This window comes from Leptonotus elevatus, chromosome 10, assembly GCF_054856555.1.
Source record: "Leptonotus elevatus isolate MCC_2025b chromosome 10, RoL_Lele_1.0, whole genome shotgun sequence".
NCBI lineage: Eukaryota > Metazoa > Chordata > Actinopteri > Syngnathiformes > Syngnathidae > Leptonotus > Leptonotus elevatus.
Genome location: NC_141248.1, coordinates 18,603,292 through 18,629,139, shown reverse-complemented (window position 1 = coordinate 18,629,139; position 25,848 = coordinate 18,603,292). Strand labels below are relative to the sequence as shown.

Genomic DNA, 25,848 nt, shown 5'->3' with positions numbered 1-25,848 from the left:
AAACTAAACTAAATCAACTAAAGTGTCAGGTGTGAAGAGACAGAAGCAGGCATTTGTCAGTTACAAGCCGCCTCATGCCAGTTCATGAAGTATCACACAATACGAGGTGAAGTCTGGCTGCTTGCTGCTGCCCTTCACGTCTCACGCATGTATTTTCACATTTCAAATCACATTTGGATTTTAAAGGTACTACCATACAAGACATTGTCATTGTTTACTATTAAAACCTAAATACGGACTTCTTCCTTCATGCGGGCCTCAAGGTTGATCGCACCCAACAGAGGCAATGTTTGTTGTAATCTACTGGATGGGCACTAACTAGAGATTAAAATGAAATTTACAAATGATTGGTGATAAATATTTGTTTTTCATTCCCCGGGATGCTTAATCCACAAGGTCAGGCCCTGAATATCCTGTATCAAGCCAGTAATTCACTCTTTTCCCTTTAAATACATGTCTAAGTGTGATTGTTATTTACTAATGTGGCTTACAAGCAGCTTTAAACATCGCGGCTTTACAAATGTATTAATATTTGTCCATCTCCGCTGAAACATCTCTTGTGTCATGCACCCATATTTATATTTTTTAGATTTCAATCGGGGTGGCGGGCAGAGGGGATAACAAATCATCCGCATATCAGCCCACCCTCCCGTTTTCATTTAGCGCCACTGATGTAGTAAAGATGAGATCCTCTTGCCAAATGCGTGACCTAATGTTTTCAATTTTTGCTTTCATTGAGCCATCAAGACGCCGACGGGGAGATTACATTCTGTCGACCGACCGCCTTGCACCTGATTCATTGATCAGACTCAATGTCCTATTGCATGTCGGCCCTGTAAATTGTATGCAATTTTGCACGCAGAAAATGATTTGGGCCAAGCGGATACTGGATTTAATAGGGGTGTAAGGGGACACCAACAAATGCAGGCTCCTATACGCCTTGGGTGTAGTGTTTATGGTAATAACAATATTTGGAAAATAAAAATAACATAGGTCAAAGGTCATCATGGTAGACCAAATCATAGCTAACAGGGGAGAAGCAACAATGAGCAGAGGATTTACAAATAATGTCAGCATATTTGTGACTTCACTGAAGAAGTGCGTATGAAACTGGTAGCCCGTTGCATGAATCAGTACCCGAGAAGTAGTTCTCAGTTTCAGAAAGGTTGGTGACCCCTGCCCTGCACTACTACTGTTACTACTATTAGTGCTGCTGTTATATGCGTCACATCCCATTTATCCTCTTTTTCTGACATTGTTTTTATGAGCGGTGAAAAATACCTTCTACTTAACTATACAGTGCAACAAAGTATTTGCTCTCTCAATAGCGGATGTGCTTTATAAAACAAAACATCCATTTATTTACTATGCAACAAAGTACTGTCTCTCAGCAGATGCACTTTTTGAAAATGAGTTTTCCAATGGCAATGCTAAATGAAGACAGTAACAGCTGATGCAAGGGAGAGTAGAAATAATTCAATGTCAATGTGTCATTTAATAATTCAACAATCATCAATATCGACTGGCAGGAAACGCTTAAATTGTGATGCACTTTTCAGCCCAAGCCGACGCAAAAACGTACGCTCATGTCGTCCATGAGTGGCTCAATATTTATGTTTTCGCAAACTTGGCAGTGTCAAGATTGTTAACTCATTGTGTGTGGTTTTGTGAAATTTATGCCTATTTTATTTATTTATTTATACTTACTTCAAATATATATATATTTTTTTGTTTTACTTATCTTTACTGCATGACCGCTTTCTGTTCCATATACAGCACTTTGTATACGGCAATGCTTGTTTTAAAGTGCTTTATAAATTAAGTTGAGTTGAGTTGATTTCGCAAGGCCCACAGAATATTGTGTTCTATTGCTATAAAAACATGGAACCTACCAAAAGGAAAATTATAGTCTCTTCTTCCATCAGGAAAAAAAAGTATATTTCTATCTGTTTCTGTCTATTAGAAAATAGATAAGTTTCATCATTATGAACTTTTTGCAACATGGCCCTGGTTGATCTCTTATACTCTGCTGCCACCTGCTGGCCGTTTTTGTCATAACTACCATTGCTTCAAGCATCCTCTTCAGTTCATAGGCTGCATCAAAGCCTTCTGTATCCTCTAGCATAAAAACATATAAATGCGTCTTTGGGAGCATGGTCATATTTAAAATAGAACGTTATACGTTTTGGGGAGCAAATGAGTTAAAGACTTGTTTTTCTTTTTTCCAGTTGAAGCAACAACATGGACCAACAGAAAATGATTCTCTGATTCTTTTTACAACTATGGCTCAGTGCTATCATTTCAATAATTTGTTGCCAAAAGACAAAAAAAAGTGATATAATGGCCACATCCACTTTGCTGGACTGCTAAAACAACTTTATAAGTAACACATAAATCTAATGTCCAATATCCAATGCTGATTCCCTGCTTTAATATAAAATATGTTACACTATCAGGTGTACCACGTACAGTCGGTTGCATACTTTTAATAATTCATTTGACCTTTTTTTTTTGTCAAAATGTGAATGAAGAATGAAAATAGTGTTTGAGTACTTAGTTAAATTAGTTGATAGTGTTTTAGAGAGGCAACCGCTTGAAAGTGGCAAAATGAGGAGCATTGTGGGTGGGCAGGCTCTCCAGAGATCCAAACATCTGTATTAAAACATCATTTTTCAAAGAATAGTGCTAGAAATTTAATACAATCCCAATGAATATGTTGACTGTAAAAACAAAAACAACAACTGTTTATCACATGAAGGAGAAAAAATTGTCGGAGAACAACAGTCCCCCCCCCCCCCCCCCCCCCCTTTAGCTGACTACATTCAGCATGCATTATCTATTGAACATTTTTGTGTCAGGATACATCTCAGACATCCTGAGGCGATGCAACCATTATTGCATCAGGCAAGGTAAACATCATCATTTACACACAAATACACATACACACACACACTGCAATGCCCCAGATATCATAATAGTCATAATAGTACAAATACGGCCACTGGGATCTACATCCAGGAAAGGTTGATATCAGAGTGGGTTTGTGTTGTTGAAAGCTTCAAGATGCATAATGTCATTACACATTCAGCCGGCAGAGTGGTTTGTTATGGAGGACGCATGGATGGATGCTCGTGAAAACTGATTTTTTGTTTTTTAATAAATCACTACAAAATGAAATAAAAATGAGTGCTCCACTGGGCCACAGTGTGAATATGGCAAAAACAATCCTGCAGAATATACATGGCATGAGCGGAATGCAAAACCTCGGGATTCCACCTGTAACCTTCTTTTCCCGTTATGTACACCTGGGTGACTTTTCGGGATCAAGGCACCCTTTCCTGTTCACTATGGCGACCCCATTCAACGGAACATACCATCTCCTGCATTTAATTAGATTTGGCATTATTTTTTTCGCCTCCTGCTGCCTAATGCTTTTATTATTGCGGATTGGTCGGAAAGGTATTGATTGTGAGCCAGAGCCCCGTGTGAGGCTGGGAAAGAGACGGGAATGGATATGGAAGGTGTTGTGAAGGGTGGTGGGAGTGCGATGCCAATGTGGCCCCAACCGCAGACTGATTACGCCAATGAAAACAAATACGAGCAAATGATAAAAATGCAACTCACCATTATACTGAATGGAGTTCTAGAATACAAATCCTTGTGTATACAAAAACGTTGTGGGAGAAAAGTGAATCAACAAAGATGGATGGGTAGATAGAAAGATAGCATCACAAACAAGCCAAAATGGAAGGGTTTCCCAAACATAGGTGTTAACTTGTAGCCATAGATTAATTGCACCCACTTTTAAATGATAGCAGGAACAGGAAATTATTTCAATCAAATCTACGTTGGCTGCATTATTCATTCATTCTAAACAATAGCTCAGTGAGTGAGTTCTGAGTAAGGCTGGCTACATGTATAAATGGACTGGGTTTTTTTTGTTTTGCAATATACATACATATAACTTCCTTCAAATTGCTACTGCTGCTGCTATATGCTAACAGATGTCCACACCTTTGATAATATACAGATGTATCTAAATTTCCGTTGTACGAAGGAATTCACAACCTGCACTCTTTGATAAATGAGGCTTCCGGGGAACTAAATGCAAGCAAGCTGACGAGAAAACAATTAAGGTACACCTGGACAAGACGCGAGTGGCTGGGGGGTGAGCTGATTGGTTGACGCAAGGGACAAAGCTGATGACATGGAAAAGGGGAGACAGTGACAAAACAGGAAACAAAACAAAGTCCAAAAAGTAACCACTACTAAAAGAAAAGATGAACGGAGATGATGAGTGGATGCTCTGTTCCCTTGTGCTATTCTTAGCATCCTAGCGAGGGGGAGCTGCGCTAATGAGGCCTCTTGACCTTGCCGCCCGAGCGTTCAAGGTCACCACCGCACCAATGCATTGTGGGCGAGGTGTCGCGGAGCGAATGAAGAATAGGAGGAGCGATGATTCTCGCAGTTGTGACTTTGCACTCTCCTTTTGATGGCATAACAATCAGTCAACGTAGAGTTGCCGGAACACCCCCCTGAAAGTGGTGCGGTTCGGAGTAGGAATGAAATGGCGTGGCCTCAAAAGTCAAACAGAACTTGTAGTTCAAATCTCGTGAGACTTCAGCTCAGTGATCTGAGGGATTCACTCGTCAAGTATTTTTTGTTATGCCACTTCTGTGTGGCCCTCTCCATTACGACACTTTTATTCTAAAAGTGGTGAATGAAGTGAAAGTTTCAATCACTTCACATTATTTCCCACAAGAAATATTGCTGTTAAATTAAATGATCAGTTTTGAAGTTTGCACCATACTGTAATTTCACCCTAATCCATAAATAGGCAACGGCTTGTGTTTATACTCCACTATCCTACATAAGAGAATGTAGAGGATAAAAGGTGGTGTCAAAAAAATGCAGATGTACATGCTAAATGTTGACTGGAATCCGCCTGCCTCCCCTGCTTAGATCATTAATTTGTGTTCTAATTAGCAGAAATGTCGCAGTTGGAGTGTGTGGTGTGTTTGTGGAAACGTGTGTGAGTGTGTGTCCTATCTCTTTGACCTGCCCCGGCTCGCCGGTCTCCCGGCTTGTTAGGAATGACAGATTGACGCTCTCCAGCGTCCTGCCCACCGTCGGCTCCTACACATCCCACCCATCTGCTCTGGGTGCATGCCAGCATCTTTAGCGCGCTGGTGTGTGTGTGTCGGTGTGTGCGTGTAGCATGTTGGTCGAGAGCTCGCGATTTTGCTCCACTGAATAAAAGACCATCAGAGGCAATGCATAGGGAGCTCATAGCTGGATTTGCTTGTTCATAGTTCATATCAAATTAATCGACAACTATTTTAACTCATTCACTCCGAGCAATTTTCACTGAAGCAACCCCCTTCGCTCCCGGCTGTTTTAATGGATTTTGGCAGATTTTTTCACGGTCCACAGAATATTGTGGTCTATTGCAATTAAAAAAGAGGGAGCCGACCAAAAGAAAGATTAGCGTCTATTAAAAGTAAACGTCTATTTGTATCTGTTTCCATTTTGCAGCAATTAGCATTAGAATATAGCTAAGTTTAATCATGAGTCACAAATCTGTTTAAAACACTGGGGAAAAGAGCCTTTTTGCAACATGGCCCTGGTTGATCTCTTATACTCTGCTGCTACCGGCTGGCCGTTTTTGTAATAACTACCACTGCTTTAAGCGTTCTCTTCAGTTCAAAGGCTGAATCAAAGCCTTCTGTATGCTCTAGCATTAAAAAAAACATTAAAGTAACAAAACAAAACAACGTATAAATAAGTTTTTGGGACCATGGCAACATTTAAAATATAAAGTTTTTATACGTTTTTGCGAGCAAATTAGCTAATAATCGAGTAATCGTTTGGAGTCATTTTTGTATTTATAATTGTCCAAATCCTCGGATTTTCAGCATATCAACAGTAATTGTTCACTGATTTCTGTAGTCCTTTATTTTTGAAGATTGATTATATTCTGTTTAATCAAAATAGGACATTTGCAAACACCTGTTTTTACTTTTTAGTTTTTTAAAATCACTATACAAATACGAAGTACGAAATAAACAACAATCATGGTTGATAAAAAGTAATCGGGCAAAAATGTTTTTATAATACATTTTAATGCAAAATTAAAATGAATCTGATTAGTTGATTGACTGAATAATCGATAGAAAAAAATATATTTGACAGTGACAGTACTAGCTTTTTTTTTTTTTTTCGTACCAGAATAAAGTGTATATGCACATCCCCTACAGTAGATGGCAGTGTTTCAGGTAAATTGATGCACTTCAAATATTTTCTGTTACAGACCAAAAACACAAAACTACGGTGATTAAAAATAACTGTATTTAAAAGAAAGTGAAAATAAAACAAAAGCTATAATGATAAATCCTAAACTATTGTAAGCCATGTTAAGTCTTTTGATGAATTTTAAGCAAGGGAATTAAGTCTAAACCCATAAGAATTGCTTTTAATTCAAGAAAAAAGAAAAACATTGCTTTTGTGACATATTTGGGGGCTGTGGAAATCTTGGGACCCCAGTGAAATATTATATATTTTTACTGATCAAAAGATCATAGGTCCCTGTTCATTTCCCGTGTAGTTCATGTTCATTGCGTGTCAACGTACTTTTCATGAGAACTCTCTAAAAAATGTTTGTTTTTCTCTCAGCCACTTCAGTGAGCTTTTTGCCTCCGCGGGGTGGAAAACAATCATTTAGACAGTGCCTATTTCCAATCTTCTCTTGTGTTTCTTCTGGACATTTCTTGAAGCGGGGGGTGAGAAATATATCACTATCCTTTGACTGGTGACATCACATTGAGGAAGTGTGTGTTTACTTGGAGTGTATTTACTGAAGCTATTCCAGCATCCGGCGTCCAGCCCAGGGACAGAGGAGAGCTGTCCCGCGCGGTAATTGAACCGCGACGTTCGCTGGACTATTTGTCACCAGCCTCGGTTTTCTCTTCAGTCTCTTATTGCTGCTAAGAACACATGCGATGCGGGTGCACTTCTTCTTCTTTGTCTTCTTCTTCTTCTTGAGAGAGAGAATTTTGTCAATAAATATTAATTAATATTAATTAAACATTTTTCCCCCCAGCTCACTGAAATATTTTACGAACTGATATGGGCTTAGTATTTTTATTAGAGTCCACTCGACCCTTATGAATTTTTGGGCCAAACAATGGGCCATATGACGTCAGAAAATCGGCAGAAGTGTTTATTATTGTTCCACGAAGTAAAAGCTAATCAGTCTGCTTTCATGCAGGACGAAAGAAACTGGAGAGTATTTTCTGTTGAGAAGCAGAAATTCAGAGCATTTGGACACTTTTAAAGGAAAATAGGCAATTAAATAATTAACTCATTTCCCAAAACGTATAAATAAGTTTTATTTTAAATGTTTTAAGTGCCGTTTTTTTAAAATGTTTTTTTTTAATGCTAGAGCATACAGAAGAAGGCTTTGATGCAGCCTAAGAACTGAAGAGAATGCTTAAAGCAATGGTAGTTATTACACAAATGGCCAGCAGGTGGCAGCAGAGCAAAATAGATCAACTAGGGCCAAGTTGAAAAAAAAGAGCTCATTTACTCATAATTTTAAATAGATTTGTGAATAATGATGAAACTTAGCTATATTCTAATGTTAATTGCTGCAAAATGGAAACAGACAGAAATGTACTTTTTTCCCCTGATGAAATAAGAGACTTTAGGTTGTAGGTTCCATGTTTTTATAGTAATAGAACACAATATTCTGTGGGCCTTGCAAAATCAGTCAAAATCCAGTAAAACAGCTGACAGTGAAGGGGATTGCTTCAGTGAAAATGGCTGGGAGTGAATGAGTTAATCAATTATCAAAAATAGTTTTAATTGATAGATTGATTTTGCAATCTCTTAGTTTGGGCCCCAATATGCATTAATTTTTGCACAAAATTCCAGCTACTTGCACTAGCCGCTAGCTAGATGACCACTTATCGAAAAAGTCGCACAATTCTTTCGGATTCAGATTTTCTACTTCAATTGTACTACCACAATTTTAAACATTAAAAACATATCAATCATCTACGAGAATCATTTGTATAGGTTTTGCGTCACTTAGTTAACAGACAAACGGCTAACCAAAGAATATACAGTACCTGCAGTGAATCGCGCCTATTCATCCTGCAAACTGTTTTTGCCGAGGCTTTAAAGACTGAAAATTCATCGCTCTTGTTGATTGTTCGCTCGGGGTGATTGTTGTTGTTGTTGTGCTCTTTGAGAGAAAAATGACAGTTTTGTCTGGTGCGGGGAAGGAGAAAAAATCGGAACATTTCCGTCCTTTGTCATGTTTTCAAGCTGATGGAAGAGTCAGCAGACGCGCAAGACACATAGGCCAGCCGGTGGATAACCTCTCACGGATAAGCACACTGGAGTCTATTGTGTCTCGTCTCATTGGCTGCTGTTTATGTTGGCTTTGATAGCGGCTCTCCAGAGTGTATGTATGAAGGAGGAATCAAGTCTCTCTCTCTCTCTCTCTCTCTCCTCTCTCTCTCTCTCCTCTCTCTCTCTCTCTCTCTCTCTCTCTCTCTCTCTCTCTCTCTCTCTCTCTCTCTCTCTCTCTCTCTCTCTCTCTCTCTCTCTCTTCGTTAAGAGCGGCACTTGCCTCACCATCGATATCCTTGAGTCCGGCAGTAGGCAAGCCTACGGGAGCATTTCGTACAGTCCGCCTTGTAATTCCTGAAACAAAAAGATTCTCAGAAGAACGACTTTCTCCACTAAAATCCTTCCAGAAATGTCTCCATGCAATCATTTGAAAGTGGTTAGGGGCTTAGGGCACTATGTTTTTATTTGCTACGTGTGTATATAATTTCCTACAGTTTACTGCGCCTCACTATTAAGTTTTTGTTTAATTTTGTATTTTTTACGAGTGGTTGTCAAAGCGTAGTACGCCGGCTTCCTCCGGAGGTATGCGAAATAATACTTGATAATCAAACTGCATAATTGAATGCTGTGGTTGAACTGAATTTTTATCCTGTAAAGTACATTTGTTTAGGATTTTTCAGATGTGTTTAACTTTTATTAAGTTAAATTATTTATTTATTTATTTAATTACAGTTTTTATTCAACTATTTTTCTTTCAAATAAATAATTATAGTGCAATCATTTGAAAGTGCATAATGCATTGATTTATATCTTGTTATTTTTTTATGTTAATTACATTTTATACTTTAGTTATTTAATTTTCTATTTGTGTTATTTTTGTTCTATTTGGACCGTGTGTTATTTATACAGCATGCATTTTGGAGCATTTTTAATTATATTTTAATTTGTATTAATATGTTATTATATTCATCGTGTTTTTTTAATGTTATTTTATATTTTTAATTTATATAATATTATTTACTTGGTTAATTTTACCTTTTATTTAATTTTAACACTAGTATATATCTAAGTATTTATATTATTTTGGGGAAAATCCTATTAATGTGCATTAAAGAAATTCCTACAAAAGAATTCAATAATTCAGCTTTTTTTTTAAATCATATTTTGATAATGTTTATAAAACAGAAACTTCCAAGATTTACCCAAATGGTTAGTGTCCATAATATTTAGAGTGAATTACTTTTTGCTCAAATCCTGTGTAAATTTATTTTGACTGATTTTTAGAGTATCTATATGCAATATTTTTGTTTAAAGGAACTTTTATGCTCCCCAAAATTCACCCACAAATTCATCATATTTAATACTGTTGTTTTGTACTGTATTGTGTCATGTGTTAGCATCTTTGAGTATTAGGAAAGGTGCTAAACAAATCCGATTTATTATTATTATTATTAGAGCCTTGGAGGACTGTATAAACCAAAATGTCCCCTGACAGGAAAAAGGTTCCAGAAAGTGTGACCCTCAGGAGGCCGTGATCGTACAAAATCCAGCATGCATCCGCACTCATCTGGCAGCTCGTCCTGAGCTACGGAATGAGAGCAAAGCCTCTGGTCAGCACTCTGCTCGTCCAGATGGTGCATTTGAAGGGTCCCAGTTAGGGGTCCCGACGCGGTGCCCTTGAAGCCGGGTGATTTATACGCCGGCAAAGGCGTGTGAAAGGCGGCACGAGGACACACAACTTAGCCGTAGCCTACATTGTGTGTACACATTAGTGTGGTGGCCACTCCATTTATTACCTGCCTTTGTTCTAGCCTTTCATTTTGAAGGTTCTTTTTTTTTTTTTTCTGAAAATTGGCCAAACTTAATAATAGACGTGTAGATGTATTGAATGTTAGGGCATTTTTGTCACTTTTTGTTGAAAATGACATACAGTTTCGGAAATGCCATTAAAGAGTGAAATTCACTTGCTAACATTATGATAACATTAGCTGCTAGTGCGAGCTGTGACTTTACGTATGTATTGTCTCTTAATTCTGGAAATGTGGTACAATTTGGAAAAATAACCCACATTTTGGGGGGGGGGGGATATATCTCAAAAGTTGTCAATGAGGAAGGTCAGAAAGGGAAATTTACTGCAATCATTAGCTACAATCAATCTCTGATTTCTAGCTGGCTAGCTGCCGACTGGCTAGCTCTAGTTATGCATCGGCACTTGTTTAAAAATGAAATTGACCAAAACTTTTAAGTAAAGAACATGCCTTAGTTGTCGAAGATATGATGATCAAAAAAGTGATACCATTAACTGCTGGTAATAGCTGCTGAGTGGTAATCTTCTAAACGTAGCTATAAAAAAAAAGTCATACCCCCCAAAAAAAAAATAGATCATCTTAGACAATTCAGAAACAAATCAACATTTGGAAAAAATATATATACTTCAAAAGTGATCGAAGAGACTGTTAAGTCCAAACAGTGGAGTTGACAGCTAGCGTTAGCTGGTTCATTTAGCCAATAGCTAGCAAGCGGCCAACTGGCAGTCAGCAATACTTTAGTTTGTTAGTGTGAGTTTACTGATGTAAGATAATTACGTTATATTTGTGGTTTACTTGAAAAATACAAAACCAATAAATACATTTTATCTCCAGTACTTTAGATCAGCAGGAAAATTGAATTGGTTCCCAAATTGTAGCCCTCGACAAAGTTTTGTCAAAATCATTTTTCGTAATAAACAAGCATGAGTGAAAAGCTCCTTGGCGGAGGTAATAATAATAGAGGGGCATGGTTATTTGGCCCTTGAAGCCACGGGTTATTCTTTGCTGTTTGTGTGCTTGTGTTGAGAATGAAAAGCAAAATGTCACTCTGCTCCACTTTGCCATTATCTTTTAATGGAGTTGTATACTCTCCCTCCTTTACTCCTCTTCAATTAATGACAAACAATCAGCTCCCAGTGAGGACGGGCTGACCCGAGATGACTATCTGGATAGCTGCAATCTTTAGCCAGCAAACTTGCTGAGACATAATCAAGAGGGCCCTCTGCTGGCTACATCTTTTTTTTTTTTTTTGACTCACAATTTAAAATAGTTTCCAGGTATTTTAATGTGTCTATGACCTGATTTTGTCTTGAATTATAGTACTTTTTTTTTACCCTCTTTTTTTCCTTGGTTAAATCACTCAGTTTAAGGGGGCGGTGCTGTCTCATGCACTTGAACCGCTGCTTAGCCAACCTGCCGCTACCACACGGGTAATTCAACTCCCTTTATAATAAGCAGGAGCTTGGCAGATAGTAAAAACAATTAAATAAAAGTAGAAATAAGCTGTTTATTGCCTCTCCCAGTTGAAATTTACTGTCAAACTAAACAAAACAAAAAAACAGAATTACATTATATAACTTTGCCTTAAAGTCTGCTAGCTTAATGCTAACCTATATTACGAAATGCCATATGGAGGCTAACAAATGTTGCAGTGTTATAAGACAAATAGATGGGTAACAATATTCATATATTCTTTATCCTCAAGGATGAACAAATAATATTACTGCCATACTGGGGAGCTGAGTTCGTCTGTACGTAGCTACAGTATAGCCAAATATATGTATTTTATCCCTGGGGGCTAAGGTGCACACACCAGGAGCAGCACGATGTCCATTGAATTGAAGAAAGAAAGAAAGAAAAAGCGGCAAAACAATTTATTTCTTTTTTACATGACATTCTATTATGTCATTACTATATGTTTTTATCGCATACTCTATTTTCCTAATTTGAAACGCAGTACAAACATTTTTGGGAAGCAGATTTCCATTGGGAAATATATTTCAAAATAAGACCAAATTAATCTTTTATTTCAAAGCTTGACTTTATACTGTATACTAGATCTTGCTTCAAACTTGCAAGCATATTTTTTTTTTCTGTGAAAGTCCATGTGATCCAACATGGCATTCTTGATTGGCTGTCACGTCTGCCACATTCACCAAATTTTGAATCATCAAAAAAAACGACTACTTTTGCCACCACCTCCGCTGGCAAATTAATCCAAGCAAGTCTGCCCGGGTGGATTTTGCCGCTTGGGTAACCGCCACCAGCACCCGAGTTGACGCGACGCTCCCTCCTCCTCTTCCTCCTCCATCTTCATCTCAGCGTGTCATTATGCAGATTTTGTCGGCCCTCTTCGCCGCCACACTCCCTTGTGCTTTTTTTCATTCTTCATTCGTCTCAAATGTTTATCTTTTGTGTGCTGGATGCGTCGGAGCATCAATCACTGTCGCTCGGCGTGTCACTCATGCCGCCACACCTCTAACTTCAATGGGTTCGTTCCTAGACAAACATCTACGAGGGAGGGAGGTGATGAGGGCAAGTGGGTTTTTTTTTTTGTGCGTGTGTTTGCAATCTGACTCAAATATATGTTTACAAATGAGAAATTCAGGAGCGGGACGTCAGACGCACGCAAGCACGCGCGCGCGGCGGCCGACTCTTGCAACACTTATTTAGATGAATGATTAAAGTTAAGGCACGGCCAGCGGGAGTCCCACCACTCTTGTTTAAGGAGGAATGGGAGAGCTGTCATCTTTTGATGCATTGCCTGCCACGCCGAATGCAAACGAGGTGCCCCCGGTCGACAAATGCCACCCGGCTCCCTGATAGGTCGCCACACCCAAAAATAAAAAAGAGTTTCCTGGGGTTTATACATTTGCAAATTAGCGAAATTTTTAAAGTGGCAAATTTGCGAGAAAAAAAAGTGGTAAATTTGCGATTTTATAAAGTGGCAAATTTGCGAGTTTTTTTCTTGGAATATTGCCCCTGCCCTCTAAAAAAAATTAATATTTATACGTGGCCCTAATACGCCGTCGTATTTCAGTGAGTTTGGAAAAAAAAGATAGCTGATCACTAAATCGATCAGAAGATGGAGCACTAAAAGTATTTAAAAAATGTTTATGTTTATTCTAAGAAGGAATGGGACTGGCCCGGCCCACAAATCGCGAAAACCCACGTATTATTGACGGCAATTAAAATACATGGAAAATAAAAAATAAAATAAACCCACCCAAAAAAAATCACTGACATTAAATTAACATGTAATATCTTATTTTGCAAAGCCAAACAATGACATCATCGATCGATCGGGCAAATGAAGACATTACTGCCGATCAGAGATTTTGCATAAAATGCTAAATATCAATCGATTCCAATGCAGCCAATCAGATCGGTGTAAAGTCTACTAAATATTTCATTAATTTAGATATTCAGCAGAAGTTCACGTAACACAACATGAAGTGTACTGGCTGTGTTAAGACTCCCTCCATGAAGTTATTCGGTGAAATGTTTGAAATGCTTAAATATGTTATATATATATATATATATATATATATATATATATATATATAATTAAACTACGAAGTTAGGTTGGCTGGAAGTCAAAACGTGTTCGGAGGATAAAACCAAAAACGATTGATCACGATCAGCCATCTTTGTTGTTTGCATTCCCTTTGAGGTCGTGACTGGTAGCTCCAGGAGTCACTCGTGTTTATTTGTTCTGTATTTTGTGAGTAGGAGTAGCAAGAAACATGATTTTGCTGGCCATTGTGGATTGTACAAGATTGAATCAATAAATCAAATAACATGGTTCATTTTATTTGACTGTGCAACTTTTGAAATTGTGTTTGCAAAGGTTTGTTTGTGCCTAACTGCACGCCTTTATGCTACTTTGCCTGTGTAAAAAAAAAGAAAGAAAAAAGCTTTCTTATAAGACTGAAGCTCTGTCATTATAACACTTTCTTATGACTTGTTCCTATTTGCGATCACTTTTCCAGCGGTGTGATTAATTGTCATCCTGATGTGTTCACACTTCGTTGTGAAAGAATGCATACACGATGGTGGAAACTTGTTGAAGTGTAAATATTAATGAGCGTGACCAAGCGAAATGACAGTGAAGAAAGTGGATTTAAATAGCGTGTTATTCATGGCGGCCACCCGTGCAATGCGTGTGAAGGAAATGTTTTTTTATTGACCTGGAATGAAATTTGTTCTAGGACTGCGTTGTTGTTTTTAAAAGTTGGAAACAAATTACAAAAGGATACATTCTAGGATCAAACTGCTGCAAAAAGCTTTATTAAGGCATCAAATCATGGTTTTTTTTTCAACTAGATTTTAGGGGTGTCAAAATGTGTGAGTTAATTTTGAGTTAATTGAAATTTCCTTTAACGCCACACTTTTTTTTTTTTTAAATGCGCGATTGATGACCTCCTCTTACTTAGAAAGCCTGTACTGGGGGAATTCCAATCGCAACACAGCAGACACGTCCACGTCAACATTTTGCAGTAAGAAATTTAATAATAATGCATATGTCTGTGGAGACTGGGGTTTAAGTTGTATTTTACTATTTTAAAAATATGCAGAATTTTACAAATTACTTCATGTTAATGATTATATAGCGCTTAATATGAAAAAAAATGTATGCACTGAGCTGTCACCAATGTCTTACAATTCCATTAAACCATCTAGTGGCAGAAAAATGACCTCAACACAAATCAATATCACACTCGTTTTTTACAGTAAAGTATTTTTTTATTTTACTCAATTTTATGAATTATTATCAATTTACTGTATTAATGACTAAAAACTAACTTTTTTCTTAACAAGGACCACAGGAAGACTAGCGACCACTTTGTGGAAGCTAATGGGGATCCTAATAAAGAATAATAATAAAAATATTATATAAAAAAAAATTTTTTTTTACTTTACTTTTAATATTGTACTTTTTTATCGTACATTTAGAACAGATATAAAATTAGCAAATTATCGTGAGTTAACTATTGAAGTTATGCGATTACAAATTTTAATCGCCTGACACCCCTACTAAATTTAAACTAATTCTCGAACCATAGACACGTCACGACTGTCAAGGATGACGTGGATTGACATTTTTGTTTTAGCTATAATGTAATAATATAAAAACAGGAAATGGGCGAGAAATAGAGGAGAGATTTTGGTTGTTTAATTAAGACTCTGTTGGCATTGATAGCCCCATTCATTGACTGCAGTCCTGCATTTTGGGCTACAGAGACTCTCCACGCTTTGCTTTTGAGCCACGGGTACAAATGAATTTATAAAGAAAAAAGCGTGTATGAAAAAAATCAATGTTGTAAACCTATTGTTTAATGCTCGCTGAGCAGAGGTCACAAGTGACGTCATCCAATAACACGTTCAAAACATGAAACTAACAACCCGTGCTATTTACTTGGTGCACCTGAACGCATCACGGTGTGCGGAAAAGGATTTCTGCATGTCCCTTCAGGGTGCACCCGCAATATTTTTGCAATATTGGCGGCGTATTACACTTAAGCCAGCGCACAATGCCTTCATAAATCCTTTTTGGCGGCGCTTTTCTTTCTTCCCCGTCACTTCTTTAACTAAGAAATTATTTCACAGCCGAGCGAGTCTTCTCGAAACAACATTACAGATATTACTTCTGGAGAAAGCTCTGATTATTCCTTTTTGGGTGACGTGATTGCGGAGTGAGCCTTATTGCGCTTATAATCTCGGCGTGCATGGTGTATATATATTGTCTTTTTACATTTTCCTCCTCATATTGTCTCTCTTTGCGTTCTCCGCTCTGTTCCTCTTATTCGTTTTTTTTTTGTCTCCTTCTTTTTCGTCTCCCCAGCTTGCTGTTATCTGTCTGTGCTCCATTTCTGTGCTCCCTGATACTCCCTGGCTCGCTAGCTTTCATTTTCATGATAATCCAGTGACACCAGCGGACTGCGAAATCGCTTTGACTGCCTTTTCTGTTTCTCCCTCAGTCCATCCATCCCCGCCTTATTGCTGTATCTTGCCTTTTTTTCACCTCCTGCTTTTTATGGCAAGTCACGTAATTAAATGACATTTTCTCTTTGAATTTTTTTGGGGGGCGGTGGGGGGCTGGGTTGTAAAATTTAAAGTAAGGTAATCCATGATGGTGCACAGTCCAACTTTTGGATGAAAAAGCCAAAGAAAAAGCACTTCCGAAATAAAATTTGATACTCAATGAGTTTGATGGTCCATCTTTGAGAACAGTGGTTCTCAAATTTTTTACATCAAGAAGAAACATTTTTAAAAATGCTTTAAAAAAAAGTCAAAAATCAGTAAAAAATAATATATATTTTTAAATAAAATACAATAAATAAATACAATTAAAAATTGCCCCGCAGTAAAAATGCGGGTCTGAAAGTGGTAAAAAAAAAAAAACTGAATTAAAAATAATTATGCAATTGAGACGTCCATCTATCTTCTGTACTGCTTATCATCCATCATAAGAAACAGAAAATTACAAAAATTACTTAAATGTTTAAAAGCAAACAGTTCAATCACTATTATTGTTTTTTAAAGCTGAAGAAAAAGCACATCCAAAATAAATCATCGTTTCGAATCAATTTTTCTCCTTTAAATTCTCGCTGACCCGAGGTCTTACACGATGACATCTTCATAAGGTTCACATTTTTGAGTGTAGTCAAAAAGTTCTGTATATTTTTTTCCAAATGTGACAAATGTCAAAACAGAGTGGAGGCATGGGCTGTAAAATTGAACATGTCTGAGCCACTGGACCACACGAGAAGCCCATGTTCAATTTACCTCTCCACTTCCATATTTGTGTCCCTCATATTTTCGTCCTGTAACGCTAAAGGGACAGAAGTATTGGCACAACCGAGTCACGGGCCTCTTTGACAGAATCTCAGGTTGGAACGCAATCCATTGCAAGATGTTTTGTAGTCAACTTTAATTGGAAAGTGAACTGTCTTTTATTTTATTTATTTTGTTTCCTCTTTGCCATCATGGGTGGTTTCACCAAAGATAGCTAACACAATTTGCTGAAGTAAGGCTTTCAATGCTCAGTGAAAAGAACTCCCATGAGATCTTGAGAGATAATCACTTCTTTTTTTTATTTTTATTTTTTCAAAAAGTTTATCTGTTAAGGTTAGGGTGCACTTAAGGTTCATCCTGAAAGTTCACCGGACGGAAAGCCGAATTTCCCAAACATTTTGCAAATAGAGTTTTTGCGAACATTGCAGCGGAGGCAATTCAATTTCCCTCGCGGGAACTATAAAGTGTTGCTCTAAAAACCCTATCTCTCTAAATTCATCTTTATGAATTCATCAAAAGCAATGCCAAGTCCCTACAGGGGCTCTCTACGGCGTAACAACGGGGCATCTCACTTGGGCGGGGTGGTGTAAAATGAGAACTTGCGGTCGGAGTAGAACTCTTCATTTTGACTCTTCCCTGCGACAGCGGATCGATGCGGCCCCGAGCGCCGATGGAAATGAATTGATTGTCGCCGATAAAAGTCCAATTAAACAAAAGAACAAGCGTGGCAAAGTGCTGGCAGACAGGCAGCTCTCATCTTGTCTTCCGTCCTCCAGGGGTTGCGGGAAGGTTTGGAAGTTACTGATGAGCGTGGGCGTAAAAGCGCATCAGATACCTGCATGGTGCAGACATTGATCCCGCACTTCCTTAATGATGAAAAGAGATCTTAATCATCAGCTTTCAGCAGTCAATTCTGCAGCTGGTCTGACCTTTTCCTGTTTAATAATAGTGTGAAGCGATGCAGCCCTCCGCCCACCCGCATGCACGCGTGCACTTCTCATCCCATTTCCTGTCATGTCCGCTCGCTATTTCTGAGTCGTAACCTTCCTTGCAGTAGAACAATTTCGGTGTCCTTTTTGAGAATTGAGGAGAAAGGTTTTTGGGGGCGAATTTTCGTCGCCAGGGAACGTGAGTGGATGAGGGAATTCTCCAGCAAATCAGTGCGCCTCTCGTGTGGTATTTAAATAGAACGATTGGTTGTGTTCATGCCCACAACGGTACAAATTATCCATTTCATTACCTAAGCTGCATGCAATGAAAATACCAACACAAATATAGAGGCCTTACACTTTTTGTAAGTTTTGACACCAAATAAAGTAGGTTAAAAATCGATTGATTTATAAGGTTTTTGGTCATTTGGAGATCGCCAGAATGAGCTTCAAATGAGCTCTTCACTGGGTTTCGCTTGTCTGGTTTTGATCCGCATCACAATCCTTACATTTCATTTTGCGATGTCCTTGCCCCCAGGTAGCTTATAGGCTTCTCCGCCTGTACTTTTTGCTCAGATGAACCCCCCCCCCCCCCAAATGAAGTTAAAGATGATTAATGCTCCCCCATTCCGGGGAAATGTACACGAGCTCCTGCGCTCATCGCGCTTGTGCACTAATAACATTTTCCTCACCATTTCCCTCTGTCTTACAAGCTCTGTAATTTGATTGTGCGCTCTATGATTGTTCAGTTATTGAGTTGCCACCGTCATGCATATGTATAGGTTCCCCCCGCGATGCCTATTCCATCTTCAGCTACAATATCCCGAAGCATTCTGGAAAAAACACGACACTCATTCATAACTGGCCGAAAGCCCGATGATGCATGCGAAGTTGCATCAGCGGCGGAAACTGCGTCAGTCCACGGACCTCGTTCTTGACAGCAAGTCTTTACATAGTATGCCATCTGCCCATTCGACCAGATTATTTCATTGCCAACCGAAACAGAAGGCAAAAATATTTCCCTCCCATCTGACAGCGGGCAGACATAAACAAACAAGCATTCATGGCTCGCTCACATTGACACATGCGGACAATTTAGAGTCTTTGATTGACCTAACAAGTTTTTTTACGGATTCCTCCTGGCCCAAAAAAAAAAACTGAAGGAGACATCACCAACATTAAATTGATTGAGCATCGTACATAATGTATGAGCTTATACAGTAAATACACGTTTGAATATTTTGTATTTGAACAAAATGAGTAATACTATAACTGTACAGTTTAGTATTTTGTTACCTAACAGTGTGTTCACACGCGCATGCAACGATTTTCCATCAGCTGCTAAACTTTCTTCTCACTTGTTGTCACTAACTAAACAGAGGGACAGTCAACCCGGTGTGACCTTATATTGCAAACATCCGCTTTTGCCCCCCCCCCCCAAAAAGTCCATAGTGTATGGATTTTGTGTCAAGAAAAAACGGCTATTTTTCTTCGAAATCCTCACCGTTTAAATTGATTTACTGTCGAGAACTTTCGCTGGTAAACTCCATCTGTTTATTGCCTCCTGTTGGCATTTTAAGACACGAAAGGTTTCTTGTCATTTTAATTTTGTGTATGAAGTTGCTGACTTCTCACTTTCAAAATGTCTTTTCGCTCAAACTTCGGGTGCAGTCAGGTTTATGGTTTGAAGCTGTGATGTTCCCGTTGATGATATTCGAGGATTGTGATGATGGTGCGAGTGTTTATTTTTTACAGCTTGCTGGCCCCAGATCGACCTGTGGGATCTAATATAGTTTAAATTACAATGGCCAGCACAATTGCTTGTGAAGGCCCTGGGCAGATTAGATTGACAAGGCAACACACACTCGAAAAAAAGTTGTGTAAAAGAATAACCGAACTATGGGTCAAAAATGGACCAATCCTCTACTTGGAGTCAAGAAATAGGTCTTTCAGCGTAAAGCAACTCCTTTACTTGGATCAAAAAATTGGGTCATTTTGTATAAAACAACCCAGAAAGTTGGGTCAAATTGACCCATAAAGTGGTCCATTTTTTATCCGTATTTGACTTTTGACCCAACTGAGGATCTTTTTGTGTGAGTGTGTGAGTGCGTAGAGACTGAAATCTGATTGTGGCAAAAACAATAAATCACAGTGAGATGAGAATAGACTGTTGGGAATAAATTAATTACATTTTATAGACCAAGGACAAAGGTACTTTTTTATTTAATTGATTTTGTAATAGAAAGTGAAAAATGATTAAGGCAGTTATTAGTAACCCAATTATGGATAAAAAAAAAATGGACCGATCCACTTTATGGGTCAATTTGACCCGAAGTTCTGGGTTGTTTTATACAAAATGAGCCATTTTTTTGACCCAAGTAAAGGATTTGACCAATATTTATGAGTTGTTTTACACTAAAAGACCCATTTCTTGTCTCAAAGTTGTGTCCAATTGACCCAAGTAGCGGATTGGTCAATTTTTGACCCAACTGTTAGTGTATTATGCTAAAAATATTAACATTCAGGTTGTATATGTAGGTCTATATTGGCCTTAACTAACCAGTTGTACTTGTACTCAAGTACACAGTATGAGCACTTCTGCCACCTCTGACCGTGAGGAATGATTAGGCCTTTGCCGGCAGAGTGTTTGCCTGACAGATGGCAAAGCGGGGTGTTAATTCACAGCGCTGCTGACGGCGCGTTCGCAAGAAGCCCCCATTGTGCATGTGCTGATTTACGTAGCTTATTCCTACCTTTGCAAACATCCAGAGAATGACGCACGGGCCCCGTGTCATGGCATGAAAGGCGGTATGTTGAAAATCTTCAGCGGGTCATTATCCCTGTCACGAGTCATTCATCAGTGCCTAGCATTTATTTTGTGGTAATTCACTCTCCCAGTGGTCAATAGGCGTTCACTTATTTAACCGTCACTTATTCTACCATCAATCAGTCAGCGCAGAATTCGCCTTGTGTTAATGAATGGCCAGCAGAAATAGATACATTAATTGAATGACTGAATGCATTAGCTGGTCGGAGTGATGCACTGTTGCCTCTGCTAATAGCTAAGTGGAGTTGTTATTAGATTCAGTGATGGATGAGCTACGCCGCCGACTTGTCACTTCAGCCTCGAGTGGAGATAGCAGTAAACGCGCAAGGAAGCGATAATGGACGAGTTTTAAAATCTTTTCTTTTTCCCATTGTTTTATCCACTTACAGTCTCAAGTATGTTGAAGTGGTACATCTCGACGAAGAGACAATCTTTGTGTAAGATGTAAGATGACTTGATCCCGTGGTAGAGTTGTTGTCTAATAACCTGAAGACTGTGGGTTCGATCCTCAACCTTGACCGCGTTGAAGTGTCCATGAGCAAAACACTGAACCTCAATTTACTCCCAGGGTTAATGGCAGCAGCCTACCTTATGGTGTGTAAATGTCAACTTTTGTAAATCGCTTTGAGCACCATATGGTATTAATAAAAGCACTATATAATATTATATACAAGACGGCTTGGGCTGTGACGAAGACGGCTTGGCTGTAACGAAGACAACTTGGGCTGTGACGAAGACGGCTTGGGCTGTGACGAAGACGACTTGGGCTGTGAGGAAGACGGCTTGGATGACGAGGACGGCTTGGGCTGTGACGAAGACGGCTTGGTTGTGACGACGACAACTTGGGCTGTGAGGAAGACAGCTTGGGCTGTGACGAAGACGACTTGGGCTGTGAGGAAGACGGCTTGGGCTGTGATGAAGACGGCTTGGGCTGTGACGAAGACGGCTTGGTTGTGACGAAGACAACTTGGGCTGTGAGGAAGACAGCTTGGGCTGTGAGGAAGACGGCTTGGGCTGTGATGAAGACGGCTTGGGCTGTGACGAAGACGGCTTGGTTGTGACGAAGACGGCTTGGGCTGTGACGAAGACGGCTTGGTTGTGACGAAGACAACTTGGGCTGTGAGGAAGACAGCTTGGGCTGTGAGGAAGACGGCTTGGGCTGTGACGAAGACGGCTTGGGCTGTGACGAAGACAACTTGGGCTGTGAGGAAGACGGCTTGGGCTGTGACGAAGACGGCTTGGGCTGTGACGAAGACGGCTTGGCTGTGAGGAAGACGGCTTGGGCTGTGACGAAGACGACTTGGGCTGTGAGGAAGACGGCTTGGCTGACAAAGACGGCTTGGGCTGTGACGAAGACGGCTTGGGCATAAGGAAAGTTGTTTGAAATTTATGGTGGAGCAACATCAGACCATCCCAATGGCAGTGACTGAGTGAGGCCATCTTACGGTTATACTATATGTGTGGTATGGTACGCCGATTTTTTTCCTTGTCATGTGTGGCGTCGCTAACGTTTAAAAAATCAGTTAATATGCTAAATACGGTACGTTTGTACCCCGTTTTAGTGCGCGGATGGCAGCAAGAGTGCGATGTGACTGATGGGACATGAAAGAAAGTCGAAGGTGGATGTGTCGTCAATCAGACCTTAGAATGAGCAGCAAAGGCAGTGGATTAAAGGCAGAGAGCTGTCTCAACAAGCAAACAAACAGACGCGCGTCTATTGTCTTACACGCGCGTCTTGTTTGGCTCTCCGGAGCAGCAACATTCAAAAGTGTGTTCACAAAAATAGATGTTTTTCATGAGTTTGGAGAGAAGATGCCGCAGACATCAAATCGGATGCCTGCAAGTGTTGCAGCATTTAGCATCACAGAATCATCTTGTGACTGCGATATGTGGGCTATTTGGTTGAACTGGATTTTAATTATGGACACTGAGGGTCAAGAGACCAATTGAGAACTGGATTTAGGTTGCTGGTCCCAGCAGAGGCGAGCGTTTGGGAGTACTGCACAAGTACTGTATGTCCTGTTTTAAGCGCGACTACGATTTTAGACATTTTTAGAATCACACTTAGAGAGCACAAAAGTCAAAGCTAACAGTAATAGCTGTTACCGTTATATAACTTGGGTATTTAAAACCCAAATAAGAGCATTTAAAGTCCCAATGTGTATTTTTAGCACCATCTAGTGGTGGACTAATAATTCATTCAACGCTATTGATTTCAATAATATGCAAAAAAAATATGTTTATCACATCACCCTACATTTTTTTCATATAATCGTAGTTCTCGTAATCACTACTGAAGTCTCACCTTACAAGAGAGGCTGCCATGTTTCACTGCCATCTTCCTGCTACGGACAACTTTGCAAACATTATTAGCCCGGGTGGTACTTGCATCGAGCGTCGGACCCAATAGGTTGACCGCCGCTTACCTTTCACAGCCGGGACCGGCAGGTGGCCGTCGCTGACGTAATTCAGGCTCCCGTCGCTTGTCACCTTCTGATTTGCTTTCGCAAGTTTTTACTAGCCTTTTTTTTTACTAGCTAGCCACTCCAGTTGATGGCTCCAAGTTAGCTGCTTCGACTAAATCCGGCTTACTCGGTCTTTCGGCGTCGCTGGCTGACGTGCTCGTTTACTCACGTAAAATAAGAATTTGTGAAGCGTGGTCTCTCTGAGCCACCATAATGTGCGTGCTTCTAATTGCATGCGCTTCGGCTGCATTCTATGCATCAAGTGGCCACTTATTACACACTGGACCTTTTAATGCTTTTTATTTATAGTGGCAATATTCGGGTTTTGAAAGGTTTATTTACTGAAGTAAACGTAGTTACCGTCCAGGCCCATTTGTGTTTGAAAGCATTTGCTGTCGTGCTTTGTAGTATTTATGTTACTAAGGCAACTAGCATAAGTGGTATAAATACATAATTTGGGACACGGCGATGTCTCACTTCAGTTCTGCCAGAAAGGCACATGCAAATAAGTCCTCTCTGATGCGCTAGTGTACCAGGAATAGCGTGTGAAATGCAGTTAGCGTGGACGAGGGCTGCTCGATTATGGGAAAAATAATAATCACGATTATTCAAAGGATTATTTATTTTTTACTGCAAAACAAGGAAATGTTTAAGCATTTAAAAATATTAAGACCAATGAAAAAAATAGAAACACTATAATTATGTAAGTTCCTTTTGGACCAAACAGAATTTATAGTATTATTTATTCAAAAATGTTCAAGTTGGAGTGCAGCATGTGCACTGTGCAGTAGGACGATCATTTAGTTTTTGGTACAAGACCAAAAACATTTTTTAATGAAAATTTAAGACAAATAAAATTATTTGAAACACTATAATTATGCAAGTTCCTTTTGGATGAAACAAAATTAATTCAATTAGTTATTTAAAAATTTAAAAGAGGTCTATGTAAATGTATAAATGAAAAACAACTCCCAAATTAATTTTAATAATCTTTTCTTTTTTTTTACAATTATGCACCTTTTGTAATTGTGGAGTGTAATAATTGAATATTGATTCATTGCACAGCCCGAGCGTCGACTCTCGCTTTTGCCGTGACCCTAAACAAGTCTCAAATGGAATTGATGCACATTTTGAGCACGTGAGGCTAATGTGTCGTTTCTCCCACCTCCAGGTCCAAGGGTTGGAGAAGAGAGTGGACTTCTCAGACTTGGGTCCGGTGGACTCGCCAATGAAGACTATCCCCTACGGCATGGGCGGAGGCACAGGTGTCGGACAGCCGGGCGGAGCGGTTAAGCCGCCGTACCAAACCCGCATTTTCTCCACCTCCTTCGACCAGACACCGATGAAAGCCAAAGCGCCCACCTACAACTTCTTTAACCCGTACGACGCAGCCCGGAACCAGTCGCTGCTGCCGGACCAGACGGGCTACCGCTCCAAGCGTAAACCCTCGCTGAAGACGGCCATGAAGACCAAGAAGATCTTCGGCTGGGGGGATTTCTACTTCAACGTCAAGACGCTCAAGTTCAGCCTGCTGGTGACGGGGAAGATCGTGGACCACATCAACGGGACGTTCACCGTTTACTTCCGCCACAATTCCTCCAGTCTCGGGAACGTGTCGGTCAGCATCGTGCCGCCGACCAAAGTGGTGGAGTTTGAGGTCCTCCGGCAGCACCAGCCGTTCCTGCACCCCCACGGCCATCAGGAGGTACAGATCCACGAGTCCCGGCAGACCACCCTCGACCCCAAAGAGATTAAGACGTTCAACTGCCGAGTGGAGTACGAGAAAACCAACAGATCCAAGAAGCCCAAGCCCTGCCTGTACGACCCGTCCCAGACCTGCTTCACGGAGCACACCCAGTCCCACGCCGCCTGGCTGTGCGCCAAGCCCTTCAAGGTCATCTGCATCTTCATCTCCTTCTTTAGCATCGACTACAAGCTGGTTCAGAAGGTGTGTCCGGACTACAACTTCCAAAGTGAGCACCCTTACCTTGGATAAGCCAATCAGAGACCGCGGTAATGACGACAATGATGGGAATGATAGTCATATTGATTATGAGGACGGAGCAGGGGGCAGTTTCTCGCCTCTGCACTGCTGTGAATTGTGGATTTAAATCAAGTACGGTGGTACCTTGACTTATAAGTGTCCCAACTTATGTTAAGTTATGCGTGTCAGTGTGCACTTTGGGGCGTTTGTTAAAACAGGACAAACAATGAAACACAGAGTACAAAACGAAAACAAACAAAAACAACGAGCATTGAGCATGGAGAAGACGCTCACACTGAACTTATTGCTTATGACCAACCAGAGCTCGCGAATAGGACATTTCTTTATGTCATATTGTACTATGTTTCAATGGTCATAATTTTGCTATTTAGCGCTGGCTCTTTTGTTAAAAATGGAATATAAAAATTGCGATGCATTTTTTTTCAAGGAGCCGGAACAAATTACAGGCATTTCCATTCATTTCAATGGGGAACATTGATTCTCAACAGAAATATAAACGCAACAGTTTTTGTTTTTTTTGCTCCTATTTTTTTATGAGATGAACTCAAAGATCTAAAACGTTTTCCACATACACACACCAGTCTAAATCTGTGATAGTGAGCACTTCTCCTTTGCCGAGATAATCCATCCCACCTCACAGGTGCACCATATCAAGATGCTG

At 39.7% G+C, this 25,848-nt stretch overlaps 1 protein-coding gene across 4 annotated transcripts in view; it reads left to right on the top strand.

Moving 5' to 3' along the window:
* nxph4 (neurexophilin 4) overlaps positions 1 to 25,788 on the top strand; it is an 85,582-nt gene extending 59,794 nt beyond the window's left edge. For all 4 annotated transcript variants that reach the window (XM_086087050.1, XM_086087053.1, XM_086087051.1 and 1 more), the window contains one exon: positions 24,354 to 25,788. In XM_086087050.1, coding sequence (XP_085943176.1) covers positions 24,354 to 25,178 — 825 coding nt within the window. In that variant the 3' untranslated portion in view covers positions 25,179 to 25,788. The remainder of the gene's footprint in view (positions 1 to 24,353) is intronic.
* Positions 25,789 to 25,848: the final 60 nt, after the last annotated feature.